A 12,758-nucleotide genomic window follows, 5' to 3' on the forward strand; every position below is an offset into this window, starting at 1 on the left:
AGTGCTCCCTGCGCACCCAGTGCACCCAGTTCTCCCAGTACCCTCCAGTACTCCCAATACCCTCCAGTACCCCCAGTACCCCCCAGTGCCCCCAGTTCTCCCAGTACCCTCCAGTGCCCCCAGTACCCCCAACACCTCCAGTGCCCCCAGTGCCCCCAGTACCCCCCAGTTCTCCCAGTGCCCCCCAGTTCCCCCAGTGCCCTCCCGGCCGCCAGGGGGCGCTGCCCCCTCCCCAGGCCCCGCCCCCGTCCCAAGATGGCGGCGGCTGCGGCCGCCCTGGCGCTGAGGGTGAGCGCGGCGGGGCCGGGAGGGGGCACGGGGGGGGGACAGTCGGGGGGACGGGGACACCGGGGACGGGGCATGGGGACATGGGGGTGGGGACATGGGGTGGGGGCACCTAAGGCTCGAGACACCGGGTATGGGGTCACCAGGGACATGGGGCATGGGGACACCGGGTACGGGGACACTGGGGGTGGGGACATGGGGTGCAGGGCATGGGGACGCTCTTGGGTTCTGAAGAAACCAATTACGGGGACACCAGGGACATGGGGACACTGGGTATGGGGACACTTAAGGCTCGAGACACCAGTTATGGGGACAAGAGGGACACTGAGCATGGGGACACTTAGGGTGCCAGGGACATGGGGATGGGGACACATAGGGGTGTGGGGACATAGGGCATAGGGACACCACATATGGGGACACTGGGAATGGGGACACTGGGAATGGGGACACTTAAGGCTCGAGTCACCAATTATGGGACATTTAGGGGTATGGGGACACCAAGGACATGGGGACATGAGGTGTGGGGACATTTAGGGGTATGGGGACACCAGGGATATGGGGCGTAGGGACAGTGAACAGGGGACACACATGGGGCACTGAGCGCTTGGGGCTCTGGGGACACCAGGTATAGGGGACACTGGGTGTAGGGGACAACAGGCACAGGAGCCTATGGGGACATCGTGTGTGGGGTGCTCCAGGAATGGTGGCTCAGGGGACACCAGGTATAGGGGACACAACCTACGAGTAGTGGTGGCCCTGGGGACCCTGCCCGAGCTGTCCCAGGACACTGGGGGGACCCCGGGGCCACCTCGTGCCCCTCACCCCCCCCTCGCCCCAGCAGGCAGCGCCCCGCGGCGTCCCCATCCTCGGCCACGTCCCCATCCTCACCGCCGCCCGCCACCTCCACACCACCCCCGCCTGCCTCAAGGTAAGCGCCGCCGGCGGCATCCCTGTCCCCATGTCCCTCGGGGACCACCCCACGGCCCTCGGGGGCCTGTCCCCGCTCTGACGCCACCTCCCCCGGCAGACGCGGGCGGCGCGGGTGCGCGTGGGGAAGGGGGACAAGCCGGTGACCTACGAGAAGGCGCACCCACCCCACTACATCGCCCACCGCAAGGGCTGGCTGTCCCTGCACACCGGTGAGTCACCAAGTCACCGCGGCACCCTTGGGCGACACGGTTGGAGAGGTGGCGGGGGGGACACCGGGACGTCCGACCACGTCGCCCTCTTCCCTCGTAGGAAACCTGGACGGAGAGTTCGGGGCGGCGGAGAGGACGGTGGAGGACGTTTTCCTGCGCAAATTCTTCCACGGCACCTTCCCCGGCTGCCTGGCCGACGAGGTGGTGCTGAAGCGGCGCGCCAACGCGCTGGTGGGCTGCCTGCTGCTGCTGCCCCACCTGGCCCCCGCCAAGCTCTGCTTCCTGGTGGGCTACGCCGAGACCCTCCTGTCCCACCTCTACAAGTGCCCCGTCCGCCTGGAGGTGCAGACGGTGCCCGCCAAGGTGGTCTACAAGTGGCTGTAGGGCCGGCCCCGGGGGGGGCTCGGGGTGGGGTTGGGGGCGGTGAGGAGGAATAAAAGGAGGCTTCGTGCTCCCCGGGTGTGGGGCTTTGAGGATTGGGGTCTTTGAGGATTGGGGTCTTTGGGAAGTCTGGTTTCTACCATGGCCGTGTGTCTGTGGGGTCTTGATCTCCTGGGCCCTGTCCCCATTATGCCCGTGTGCCCCATGGGACCTCTCCTGGGGACCTCCTGTGGCCCACGTGCCCGGCGTGGTTGTGTCCCCACGCTGCCCCTCAGCCCCACAAAGCCCTGTCCCCAGGACACCCGCGTGTCCTGTCCCCAAAATATTCCTGTGTCCTTGTCCCCATTGCGTCCATGTGCCCCCCAGGTGGTGGTGTCCCCAGCATCTCCGTGCATCCCAGGTGGCCCCGTCCCCACCACACCCGTGTGCCCCAGAAGTCCTGTCCCCAAGATATCCGTGTGGCCCTGTCCCCAGCACGTCCGTGTGTCCCATCCCCACGTGTCCTGTCCCCATGTGGCCCTGTCCCCACACTGCCCCACCCCCGTGCCACCCCTGTGCCCCACAGGACCCCGTCCCCGTCATGCCCCGTGCCACCCCGCGTGTCCCCATCCCCACCGGTGCCCTGCGCGCCCGTCCCCGTCCCCGCACAGACGCGGTGACACCGCAGAAGCCGATGCACTTTCTGTATGCTGCGTGCCCACGCCCTGCCCAGTTAAACCCAGTCACTGGCTCTGAGAAAACCAGTTTAAATACGACCGCGGTATAAAAAGCAGCAGCAGGACGGGGCACGGTGGGGGGTGGCGGGGGCTCAGCACCGCTGGCGCACCGAACCCTCGAAGCCGGGGTTGCCCAGGGCCAGCCCCGTGTCCGGCCCCGCGCTGCCCTTGCTGTCCCCCGGTGTCGCCCGGGGACTGGGTCCTGCGGGGAAATAACGGGGTCGGTGCCGTGTCCGTGCCCTCCACCACCCCGCTGTCCCCCCCCCCGGTGTCACGGCACCGTCCCCCGGGGCCTTACCGATGTAGCTGAGGAGGACGGGGAGGAAGACGAGGCCGTGCGCCAGGCCGGCGAGGGTGATGATGAGGTTGAGGCGGAAGAAGAAGATCTGGATGAGCTGCGCCTTGGCGAAGGCCAGCACCACGATGCCTGGCAGGTTGGTCATGGCCACCCCGGCCACCACCTGCGGCCACCACAGGGTCAGTCATTGTGACCGGGTTGTCCCCTCCCTGCACCCGTGGGTGACCGGCAGCACCCCGGGGTGCCCCCGCGGCCGTGCCGCCCCCACCTTGCTGCCCATGGTGACGGTGGCCTCGGCAGCGCGCTCCACGCGGGTGGGTTTGGTGCTGTGGGCGAAGGCGCAGGTGAGGTGGGACACGAACTCCACCGAGATGCCCACGGCCTGCGGGGACAGCGGTGTCACCGGGGAGGGCACCCGTGGGTGGCTCCCTGGGGCTGGCATGGGGCAGGATGGGGGCAGGCGTGGGGCACCCACAGTGCTCGTGCACCCCACGTGCCCCAGGTCCTCAAGCTGTTGTCCCCGTGTGTCCCCAGGTCCCTGTGCCACCACAGGTAGCACCAAGCCACCAAGGTCCTCATGCCACTTTGTGTGCCCTGTGTCCCCACGTCACCTGTGCCACCTCCTGTGCTCCCCAAGGTCCCCATGTGCCACCTCCCGTGTGCCCCAGATGCCCGTGCCACCTCCTGCGCCCCGCGTCCCCGTGCCACCCCGCACGCCCCGCACCGCCACGAGGTTGATGAGGGCCACGGCGTTGTAGGGGATGTCCCAGAGGGCCATGATGCCCACGGTGTCCAGCAGGATCATGGTGATGGTGATGAGGGTGGCGACGCTGGAGCGCAGGTCCATGCCCAGCAGCATGAAGGAGACGAGGAAGGTGGGCACCAGGCACAGCATCAGCGTGAACAGACCCTCGCCCACCACCGTCAGGTACTGCTCGTAGTACACGTACGTCACCCTGCCAGGATTGTCACCGCTGCTGGCACCCCGAGGTGGCCACCGGGCACCCCTCTCCCGGGCTGGCACCCCCAGAACCCGGCCATGAACTGGGCTCCCACGTTAACACCAGTAAGGAACTGGGGTGCCCATGCGGAGCCTGAACCAGGCACCCCAAAGTGGGGCACCCCAAAGTGGGGCACCCCCATTGACACCCAAGTGCGCACCCCTAGCTGGGTGTGCTGATCCCTAACTGGACATGGGGAACCCACCCTGGCCCTTACCGGGGCACCCCAAACTGGGGCACCCCAAAATAGGGCACCCACACTGATACAGGCTGGGCACCCCTAAATGTGCACCCTGACCACTAACCAGACAGGGGGCACCCACAGTGACCCCAAACTGGGCACCCCAAACTGGGACACCCACACTGGCACAGGCTGGGCACCCCTAACTGGGCACCCACATTGGGCTCTAACTGGACACCTCTAACTGGGCACCCTGACCCCTAACTGGGCAGGGGACACCCACAGTGACCCCAAATGGGAGCACCCACACTGACACAGGCTGGGCACCACTAACTGGGCACCCACGCTGAGTCCTCACCGGCCACCTATCCCCAAATTGGGCATTGGGCACCCACCCTGAGCCCCCCCCCCCCGACCTGGGGGGCACCCCCTCCTTTCCTGACCCCTCCCAGGAGGCTTACGTGTAGGGGAAGACGCGGAAATCGGGGTCGGTGCCGGGCACCTGGCGCAGGGTGCCGGTGATGTTTTCAGCCAGGGCGCGGGCAGCCCGCAGCGCCGCCGTGTACTCCTGCGAGGTCCGCAGCGGCCGCTGGTACGCCATGAACCGCGAGGCTGGGGGGGGCAGCGGGCTCAGCCGGGCACCCCGGGGTGCCCCCAGCCCCTGCCACCCGCCCCGCACTCACCCATGATGGTGCCGTTGGCGTCCATGCTCACCGCCGTGTCGTAGGCGCCCAGGCCGCTGTGGGGAGGGGGCAACGGGTCACCCGTGGCTGCAGGGAGGGTGCTGAGCCCCACCCTGGGGACCCGCCGTGGCACCCTGGGGTGGCACCTACCCCTTGGCGCACTGCAGGGTGGGGAGGTCGTGGAGGAACCAGGGCAGGAAGCGCTCGAACTCCTCCACCGTCGGCCGCCGCGTGGTGTTCAGGCATTGCCCCAACAGGCAGCTGATGTCGTCTGTGGGCACGGCCGTGGGGACCCAGTGGGAAGCAGGGTAAGCACCCAAGGGTGCCGCGGCAGGCACCCCGTGGACCCCCCGTGGGAACAGCGGGCACCCAGCGGCACCATGGCAGGCACCCAGGAGGAACCCAGAAGACACCCAACACCCCCCGTGGCGGGCACCCAAGGGGCACCCAATGGCACGCAGTGGTCAACCAGTTGGCCCCGTGGTGGGCACCCAGTGGGCTCCATCACAGGTCCCTAATGGGAACTCAGTGGGATCCCAATGGAAATTAAATGGGATTCCATTGGGAACTCAATGGGATCCCAGTGGGAATAATGGGCACCCAATGGGAACCCACTGGGAGCTCTATGGGATCCCAATAGGAAGTCAATGGGCACCCAATGGGGACTTAATGGGATCACAACGGGAGCTCAATGGGATCCCATTGGGAATTCAAATGGCACCAAGTGGGAACTCAGTTGGATCCTGATGGGAACTCAGTGAGATCCCAGTAGGCACCCACTGGGAATTCAGTGGGATCCCAATAGAGACTCAATGGGCACCCAATGGGGACTCAATGGGATCTCAGTGGGAATTCAATAGGATCCTAATGGAGCTCAATGGGCACCCAGAGGCATTCCAATGAACACCCACCCAATGGGAACTTGGTGGGCACCAAATGGGACCCCATAGGCACCCAATGGACTTCATGGTGGGAACCAATGGGCACCATCACAGCACCCGATGGGCACCGTTGCAGCACCCAACGAGAACCAAATTGACACCCAGTGGGCACCCAATGGGATCCCAATGGGCAGCACGGCGGGCACCCAACATCCACCCACCAGGCATCGCAGTGCCCCACCCCCACCCCACCCAGGAGCCCTCCCCCGGCGAGCACCAGTGCCCACTCACTGCTGGTGGAAGGGCAAAACTGCCCGGTGAGGTTCCCGAATTGGTGGATGCGGCAGCAGCGGCCGGTGGGGTTGAGCCAGTCGAGGAAATCGTCCACCCAGGAGGTGGCGGGGATGGCGAGGTAGGACCTGGGCAGAGGTGGGGCTGGCAGGGTGCTGGGGGGGCCGTGCCCCACTGCCCGCCCCACGCCCCGCGCCCCACTCACACGTTGGGGAAGCGCGTGGCGTACTGGATCATCTGCGTCAGCGAGTTGTCGTCGCAGCCGGCGCTGGAGCAGATGGCGTTGGTGCCCTCGGTCGAGGAGAAGTTGTAGCCGCTGGTGGTGACGAAGTAGGTGGGCACCCCCACGGGCAGGTACTGGTTCATGTCGGCAAAGTACTGCAGCATGTAGGAGTCCTGGCGGTGGCAGGGGCTGTGCTCAGCGAGGGTGGGGGCACCCAGCCCTGCCCGCATCCCCAAACAGGGGCTCGGTGTCCCCAGGTGTCCCCAAACCAGGGCTTGGTGTCCCCTTGGCCATGCTGTGTCTGCACGGCCCCACGTTGGGTTGTGCCCTTCCCATACAGGGCCACGCTCGTCCAGTGCTGTCCCCACACGGGGCCGTGCCGTGCACGCAGCCATCCCATCCCCGTGTGTCCCCGTCCCCAGGCACCCTGTTGTCACCACGTGTCTCTGTCCCCCGGGTGTCACCTCGGGCATGGCGATCTCCTGGTCCAGCCCCACGGTCACGTGCAGTGTGAGGTAGAGCCCGGCGAAGGAGAAGAAGAGGAAGAGCAGCACCTGGGGGCAGCACCCGGCCCCGTGAGGGCACCCCATGGCACGGGGCACCCCCAGGAACCCCCAGAGCCCCAAACACCCCCAAAGCCCCAAACACCCCCAAAGCCCCCCAGCCCGCCCCCAAATGCCCCCACATCCCCCCCTCTCCAAGACTCCTGAACCCCTCCAGATGCCCCAGCCCGCCCTGTGCCCCCCACCTCCCAGGACCTCCCAGTCCCCCCATATACCCCAAAGCCTCCTCCCCCTCCCCACTGTGCCCCCAGCCCCCCACTGACCACCAGAGGCCGGACCAGGCGGTGCAGCAGCAGCGGGGTGTAGAAGCGGTCCAGGAAGGGGCGCAGCACCCTCAAGCCCGGCCCCGTGGGGTCCCCCTTCTCCGTCCCGCAGCAGCAGCAGATGTCAAAGCGGGCAGCCTAAGGGTGCCACCAGGGTGGGTGGGTGCCCCCGGGCCCCCAAATACCCACAGGAATCACACGCTAGCCCACCGACACCCTTGGGTACACAGGCACCCCTATGCCCACCCTGGGCACCCTCGTGTCCCGTGGGCACCCCATGGGCACCCCGGGTATCTTCGGGTACCCCATGGGCACCGCAGTCACCTTCCCACCCATGGGCACCCCACGCCCTCCAGTTTGCCCACCGCAGGCACCCAAAGACCCATGGGTGCCCCATGCCAACAGACTGGGTGCAGTGACACCCCGCGCCCTCCCTGGGTACCCCCCTACCCCATAAGCACCCTGGGGGCACCCTGCGCCCATCCAAGGTACTCAAAATACCCACGGGCACCCCATGCCTTCCATTTTGCCCACCCCAAGCACCCAGAGACCCATGGGTGCCCCACACCAACCCCACGCACATTGGGTACAGAGCCACCCTGTGCCCACCCATGGTACCCAAATACCCACGGGTACCCCACGCAATGCCCCAAACACCCTTGGGTGCCCACCCTTGCACCCGGGGGCAGCGGTGCTGTACCTCCTGCCGGCGGGCATCGAGGGCCAGCAGGGCGACGAAGCCCGACATCTGGAGGAGGAAGTCGAAGGCGATGGCCACGGAGGCCGTGAGGGCGAAGGTGCGGACGGCGGGCATGGAGGAGAGGGAGCCTGCGGGCACCCCGGTGTCAGCACCCCGGTGGCACCGTTGGGGTGTGCCGCGGCCCTGCGGCCACGCGCGGTCCCTTGGGTGCGTGGTGCCGGGGGCACCCCTGTCCCCACTCACCCAGGAGGAAGCAGATGACCTCGGAGATGCTGCACAGCAGCATGCTGGGTGCCACCTGCGCCAGCACCCGCCCGATGTGCTCCTCCCGCGTCTCGCCCGGCTCCCGCTGCGACTGCTGCTGGCCGGGACGGGAGGTTGGGGTGCCCGCCCCGCGTACGGGCACCCAGCGGCCTGGGGGTGCTGCCACGTGGACAGCGGGACACCCACGCGTCCCCCGGGGACCTTCCCATGTCCCCAAGTCCCACTGGGATCCCAGCCATGTTCCTGGGAGACCCCTGCACCCATGGGTGTTCCTTTGTCCCATGGGGACCTCCCTATGTCCCCAAGCCCCATTGGGATCCCCATCATGACCCTTGGAGGCCTCTACACCCATGGGTGGCTCTTGGTCCCATGGAGACATCCCCATGTCCCCAAGCCCCATTGGGATCCCCATCATGACCCTTGGAGGCCTCCACTGTGACCCTCGGAGACTCCTGCACCCATGGGTGGCCCTTTGTCCTATGGGGACCCCTTGAGCTCAACCATGCCCCCTACATCCCCCTTTGGAACCCCCCACCCAAGGGTGCTGCCATGCCCCATGGGGACCCCAGAACCCAAAGAACTCCTGAGCCCACCCCAGGGGGACCCAAGGCTGCCCCCATGTCCACGCACCCCGCAGGGATCCCTGCACCCGGAGGCGTCCCACAGGGACCTCCCCACACCCATGGGTGCTCCCACACCCTCCAGGGACCCCCAGGGCCGCCGACCTGGTACTCCTGCACGAAGATGAAGATGTTGTCAGCACCCACGGCAAGGACGAGGAAGGGCACAACCTCGAGGATGATGAGGGATGAAGGCTGCCCCAGCAGCGCCAGGAAGCCCATGGAGGCGAAGACGGCGCCCAGCACCACGGCGATGCCGCCCAGCGCCAGCGTCACCTTCGACTCCACCTGTGGCAGGACCGGGCCACCCATTCAGCACCTGGCGAGCACCCTTGGGTGCTGGCACCCTCCCTGCCTCCCCGGCCGTTACCAGCACGCGGCGCCAGGCCGTGTACTCGCCCAGCGCCAGGGCGATGTAGGCGAAGACCACCAGGTAGCTGACGGCAAAGACGGGGATGTCCTCGCCCGTGGTGCGGTTGATCTCATCCTCCAGCGAGCGCTGCGGGCACGGGGCGGGTGAGCAGGGGCACCGGGGCACCCCTGGGTGCCCCCCACCCCACCGGCCACGTGCCGTACCTCAGCCATGAAGGAGACGGAGAGGTTCTGGCTGTGGTTGCGCTGGAAGTCGCGGACCACCTCGAGGAAGCGCTGCTCCCAGCTCAGCACCCACTTGTGCCGCGGGTCGCTCCGCGGGAAGTTGTTGAGGGAGTAGGTGACGATGAGCGCCTCCGCCTGCGTGTACTCGGAGTCTGCGGCACGGCACGGCACCCATGGCACCCCATCACACCCCGCCGCACCCCATCATCACACCCCGTCCCACCCCACCGCACCCACACACTCACCCGGGTAGCCCCCGAGGGCGATGTAGGGGAAGACGGGCCCCCCGTACTCGGCCATGCAGCTCAGCTCCAGCGTCGTGATGTCCTTGAAGGAGAGCGGGGAGCTGGTGGGGACACAGCACCAGTGAGCGGGGGCTGCGCCCGGTGTCCCCCCCCCACCCACAGCCCGTGACCAAGCCCTGCTCCTGGCAGGCATCGCCCTGACCCCATAGCCTGGTGGCATATGGGCACCGCGACACATCCAGCACCCCACGGGCAGCACCCTGACCCCACAGCCCAGCACCCTACCATATCCAGCACCCCATGGTCATCAGCCCGACCCCATAGCCCAACAGCTCACAGCCACCACACCACAACAGCAACCCACAGCCAGCACCCTCACCCCACAGCCGAGCAACCCACAAGCACCATGCTACATCCATCACCCCACAGGCACCACCCTGACCTCATAGTCGATCCCCCCCCAAGCACCCACCATGCCGTGTCCAGAACCCTATAGGCATCACCCTCACCCCATACCCCAGCACCCCACAAGCATCACTCCAACCCCACAGCCCAGCACCTCATAAGCCCTATGCCACATCCAGCACCCCACAGGCATCACCCTGACCCTACAGCAGAGCACACTGTGAGCATTGTGCTGTGTCCAGAACCCCACAGACCTCACCTTGACCCCACAGCTGAGCACCCCTCAAGCACCGTGCCACATCCAGCACCCCACAGCCATAGCCTGACCCCATAGCCCAGCACCCCATTGGTTCTATGCTATGTCCAGCACCCCATGGGCATCACCCTGACCCCATAGCCCAGCACCCCACAAGCACCATGCCCACATCCAGCACCCCATGAGCATCACCCTGACCCCACAGCCGAGCACCGTGCCATATCCAGCACCCCACAGGCATCACCCTGACCCCATAGCCCAGCACCCCACAAGCACCGTGCCAACATCCAGCACCCCATGAGCATCACCCTGACCCCACAGCCGAGCACCATGCCCACATCCAGCACCCCATGAGCATCACCCTGACCCCACAGCCGAGCACCGTGCCATATCCAGCACCCCACGGGCATCACCCTGACCCCATAACCCATCACCCTACGAACCCCATGCCAACATCCATCACCCCCCAGCTATCATCCCGACCCCATGCAGCGCCCAGCACCCCGCAGGCAGCCCTGAGGGCACCCACTTGACGCAGTAGATGAGGTGATCGTGCCAGTCCACGGTGCCGGTCTCCTTGCCCACGGTCTGGGTGGCCTCCATGGTCAGGTGGGTGCGGTTGTTTTGGAAGTACTGCGTCACGCTGTTGATGCAGCAGTCGGCCAGGCTGGGCTCGGAGGGGTTGAGGGGCGCGTAGCAGACGTCCTGCAGCGTCACCTCCCTGCCCTCCTCCTCCACCCAGACGCTCGCCCCCGTCAGCTGATCCTGCAGCTCCAGCAGCGCCTCCAGCACCTCGGCCGACAGCACCCCGCTGAAGTTCTTGGCGCCCAGCACCACCGAGTTGTAGGTGGTCCCCGGGCGCTGGTCCCGTGCCGTCACGATCACCTGGCAGGTGCGCAGGAAGGGCCCGAAGTGCTCGTCGTAAAACGCCTTCTCCTGCCGCGCCTGGCTGCCCGGCGCCGACCACAGCTCCACGGGGTCGGTGGTGAGCTGCAGGGTCACCATCCCGATCGACAGCCCGATCGCCACCACCGCCGCCACCACCAGCACCGGCACCGGGTGCCTGGCCACCAGCGTGCCCCAGCGGCGGAAAACATCAGCCAGGAAGCGGTGGCTGTAGGTGCCCAAGCGCACCGCACAGCCCTCACGAGGAGCCGGTGCCGTCTTCTTCTTCTTCTTCCCGCCGCACATCAAGGCGGTGAGGAAGACAAGGGCAAAGAAGCCGAAGATCACCGCGCAGATGACCAAAGCGCCGTCGACAGCGCCCAAGCGGAACGGCGGCGCGGGGTCGGGTGGCGCAGGCACGGCCGGGCAGGACTCAGCACAGTCCTGGCAGGAGCAGGGCTGCTGGTCGGCGCTGAGCGCCTCGCTGCAGCCCCACGCCCGCTCGTCCAGCGGCTTGATGCCGTCACCGGGCTGCGTGTTGTTGGGCACCAGCTGGAAGTCGATCTGCAGCGGGGCCAGCCCGTTGTTCTTGTCGCCCTGGAAGTCGAGCCAGCGCTGCGTGGTGCAGAGCCGGGCGCCGTAGATGCCGCACATGGTGTCGATGGCGTAGCCGCCCGTGGCCGGCAGCCGCACGTCCTTGCAGGAGTTGAAGGCGGCGTCAGCGTAGCGCTGGCTGTAGAAGCACTGGTACTCCACCACGGCCTCCTGCCGCACCCCCAGCACCGTGGTGCGGTTGACCATGCGGGTGACGTTGGTGAAGAGGCTCTGGTCAGGGCTGCAGATGTTGTTGCAGTAGAGGTTGGCGAAGTTGCGGGAGCAGGAGGGGCAGCGGGCCAGCACGGTGCCGGACAGCGCCACGCTGACCTGCAGGGCGGTGAGCTGCCGCAGCGTGCAGCACACCCGCGTGTCGTTGTCCCCCCGCACCAGCTCGGGGCAGACGGAGCGCAGGAGCTGCAGCAGCGCGCCCGTGGCCAGATGCGCCGGCCCGTTGTAGAGGCAGGGCACGTTGGAGGACACCAGCGAGACGTTCACCTCGGGGTTGCGCCCACATTCGTCGTAGAAAGCGCAGTAGCCGGCGCGGTGGATCGGCGTCAGCTGCGGCGCGGCCTGCGGGGCGAGGAGAGGGGCGTGTGGGGGCTCAACCCATGGGGAGCCAGCTCGCTTCGGTGCCCCCGTCCTCCCCCAAAACACGCCAGGCACCCGACACCCATGGGTGTCCCCCTGCTGTCACCACCCCCTCCAAACCTCACCGTGCTCGGCCACCCCCAAGCACCTACCAGCGCCAGGAGGGTGCCGAGCACCGCGCCGGCCAGCGCCGGAGACGCTGCCATCGTGGGCAAAAGGGTGCTGCCGGCTTCACCCGGCCCCTATAAGACCCCATATCCCTTGGGCGGCTGCCACCTGTGAGGTCTTCTGGCCTGATGGCACCAAGACCAATCAGCCAGCGCCGGAGCTGTAAAGGTGCAGTGATCATTAACCCGGATCGATCGGCACTGTCAGCCGGCGCATCCCAGTGGGGAGGTGCCCCGACTGACGGGTGCCTGGGTGCCCCCCTGCCCGAGGGAGTGGGCACCTGAGTCACCGACGGGGAGTTTCGCACTGCTGTTGCCTACGTGTTTTGGCGGGGCTGTGCCCACCGGGGACGTCCCTGCGGGTTTGCAGGAACACCCAAGGCGGCGCTGGTGAGGCTGTGCCAGCCGTGGGAAACCCATTCTGCCTGGCACAGGGAGCGTCGGGCACCCCGGGGTGCCAAAGCCTGCCCCACGGCATGTGCCCAGTCAGCGAGGGCAAGGAGGAACAGGGCTCACCTCCCTGCCTGCC

General features: G+C 67.1%; 3 protein-coding genes across 7 annotated transcripts in view; 2 read left to right on the forward strand and 1 right to left on the reverse strand.

Annotated features, from left to right (window-relative positions):
- MRPS24 (mitochondrial ribosomal protein S24) overlaps nt 1-1,878 on the forward strand; it is an 83,624-nt gene extending 81,746 nt beyond the window's left edge. The window contains exons 2-5 of one of the 4 annotated variants that reach the window (XM_068662416.1): nt 268-288; nt 1,124-1,213; nt 1,313-1,424; nt 1,525-1,878. In XM_068662416.1, the coding sequence (XP_068518517.1) occupies nt 268-288; nt 1,124-1,213; nt 1,313-1,424; nt 1,525-1,808 (507 nt within the window). In that variant the 3' untranslated portion in view covers nt 1,809-1,878. Of the gene's footprint in view, nt 1-208; nt 289-1,123; nt 1,214-1,312; nt 1,425-1,524 lie in introns of those variants that run through there. The other 3 variants (XM_068662417.1, XM_068662419.1, XM_068662418.1) reach the window with 3 other exon arrangements.
- Nucleotides 1-12,758, forward strand: part of VAMP8 (vesicle associated membrane protein 8) — a 95,558-nt gene that overhangs the window by 57,170 nt on the left and 25,630 nt on the right. The gene's annotated exons all lie outside the window — the stretch shown is intronic.
- NPC1L1 (NPC1 like intracellular cholesterol transporter 1) lies at nt 2,475-12,370 on the reverse strand. Its single transcript, XM_068662390.1, has 19 exons — nt 12,215-12,370; nt 10,522-12,044; nt 9,332-9,432; nt 9,066-9,238; nt 8,860-8,988; nt 8,595-8,777; nt 7,849-7,963; nt 7,606-7,733; nt 6,906-7,043; nt 6,544-6,633; nt 6,062-6,252; nt 5,857-5,984; nt 4,835-4,955; nt 4,685-4,740; nt 4,463-4,613; nt 3,544-3,775; nt 3,088-3,201; nt 2,820-2,982; nt 2,475-2,723 (listed from the first exon to the last, which is right to left on the reverse strand). Exons 1-19 carry the CDS (start codon nt 12,266-12,268, stop codon nt 2,614-2,616), a joined length of 3,900 nt encoding a protein of 1,299 aa, XP_068518491.1. The 5' UTR covers nt 12,269-12,370; the 3' UTR covers nt 2,475-2,613.

Source organism: Anas acuta, chromosome 27 (genome assembly GCF_963932015.1).
Source record: "Anas acuta chromosome 27, bAnaAcu1.1, whole genome shotgun sequence".
Taxonomy (NCBI): Eukaryota; Metazoa; Chordata; class Aves; order Anseriformes; family Anatidae; genus Anas; species Anas acuta.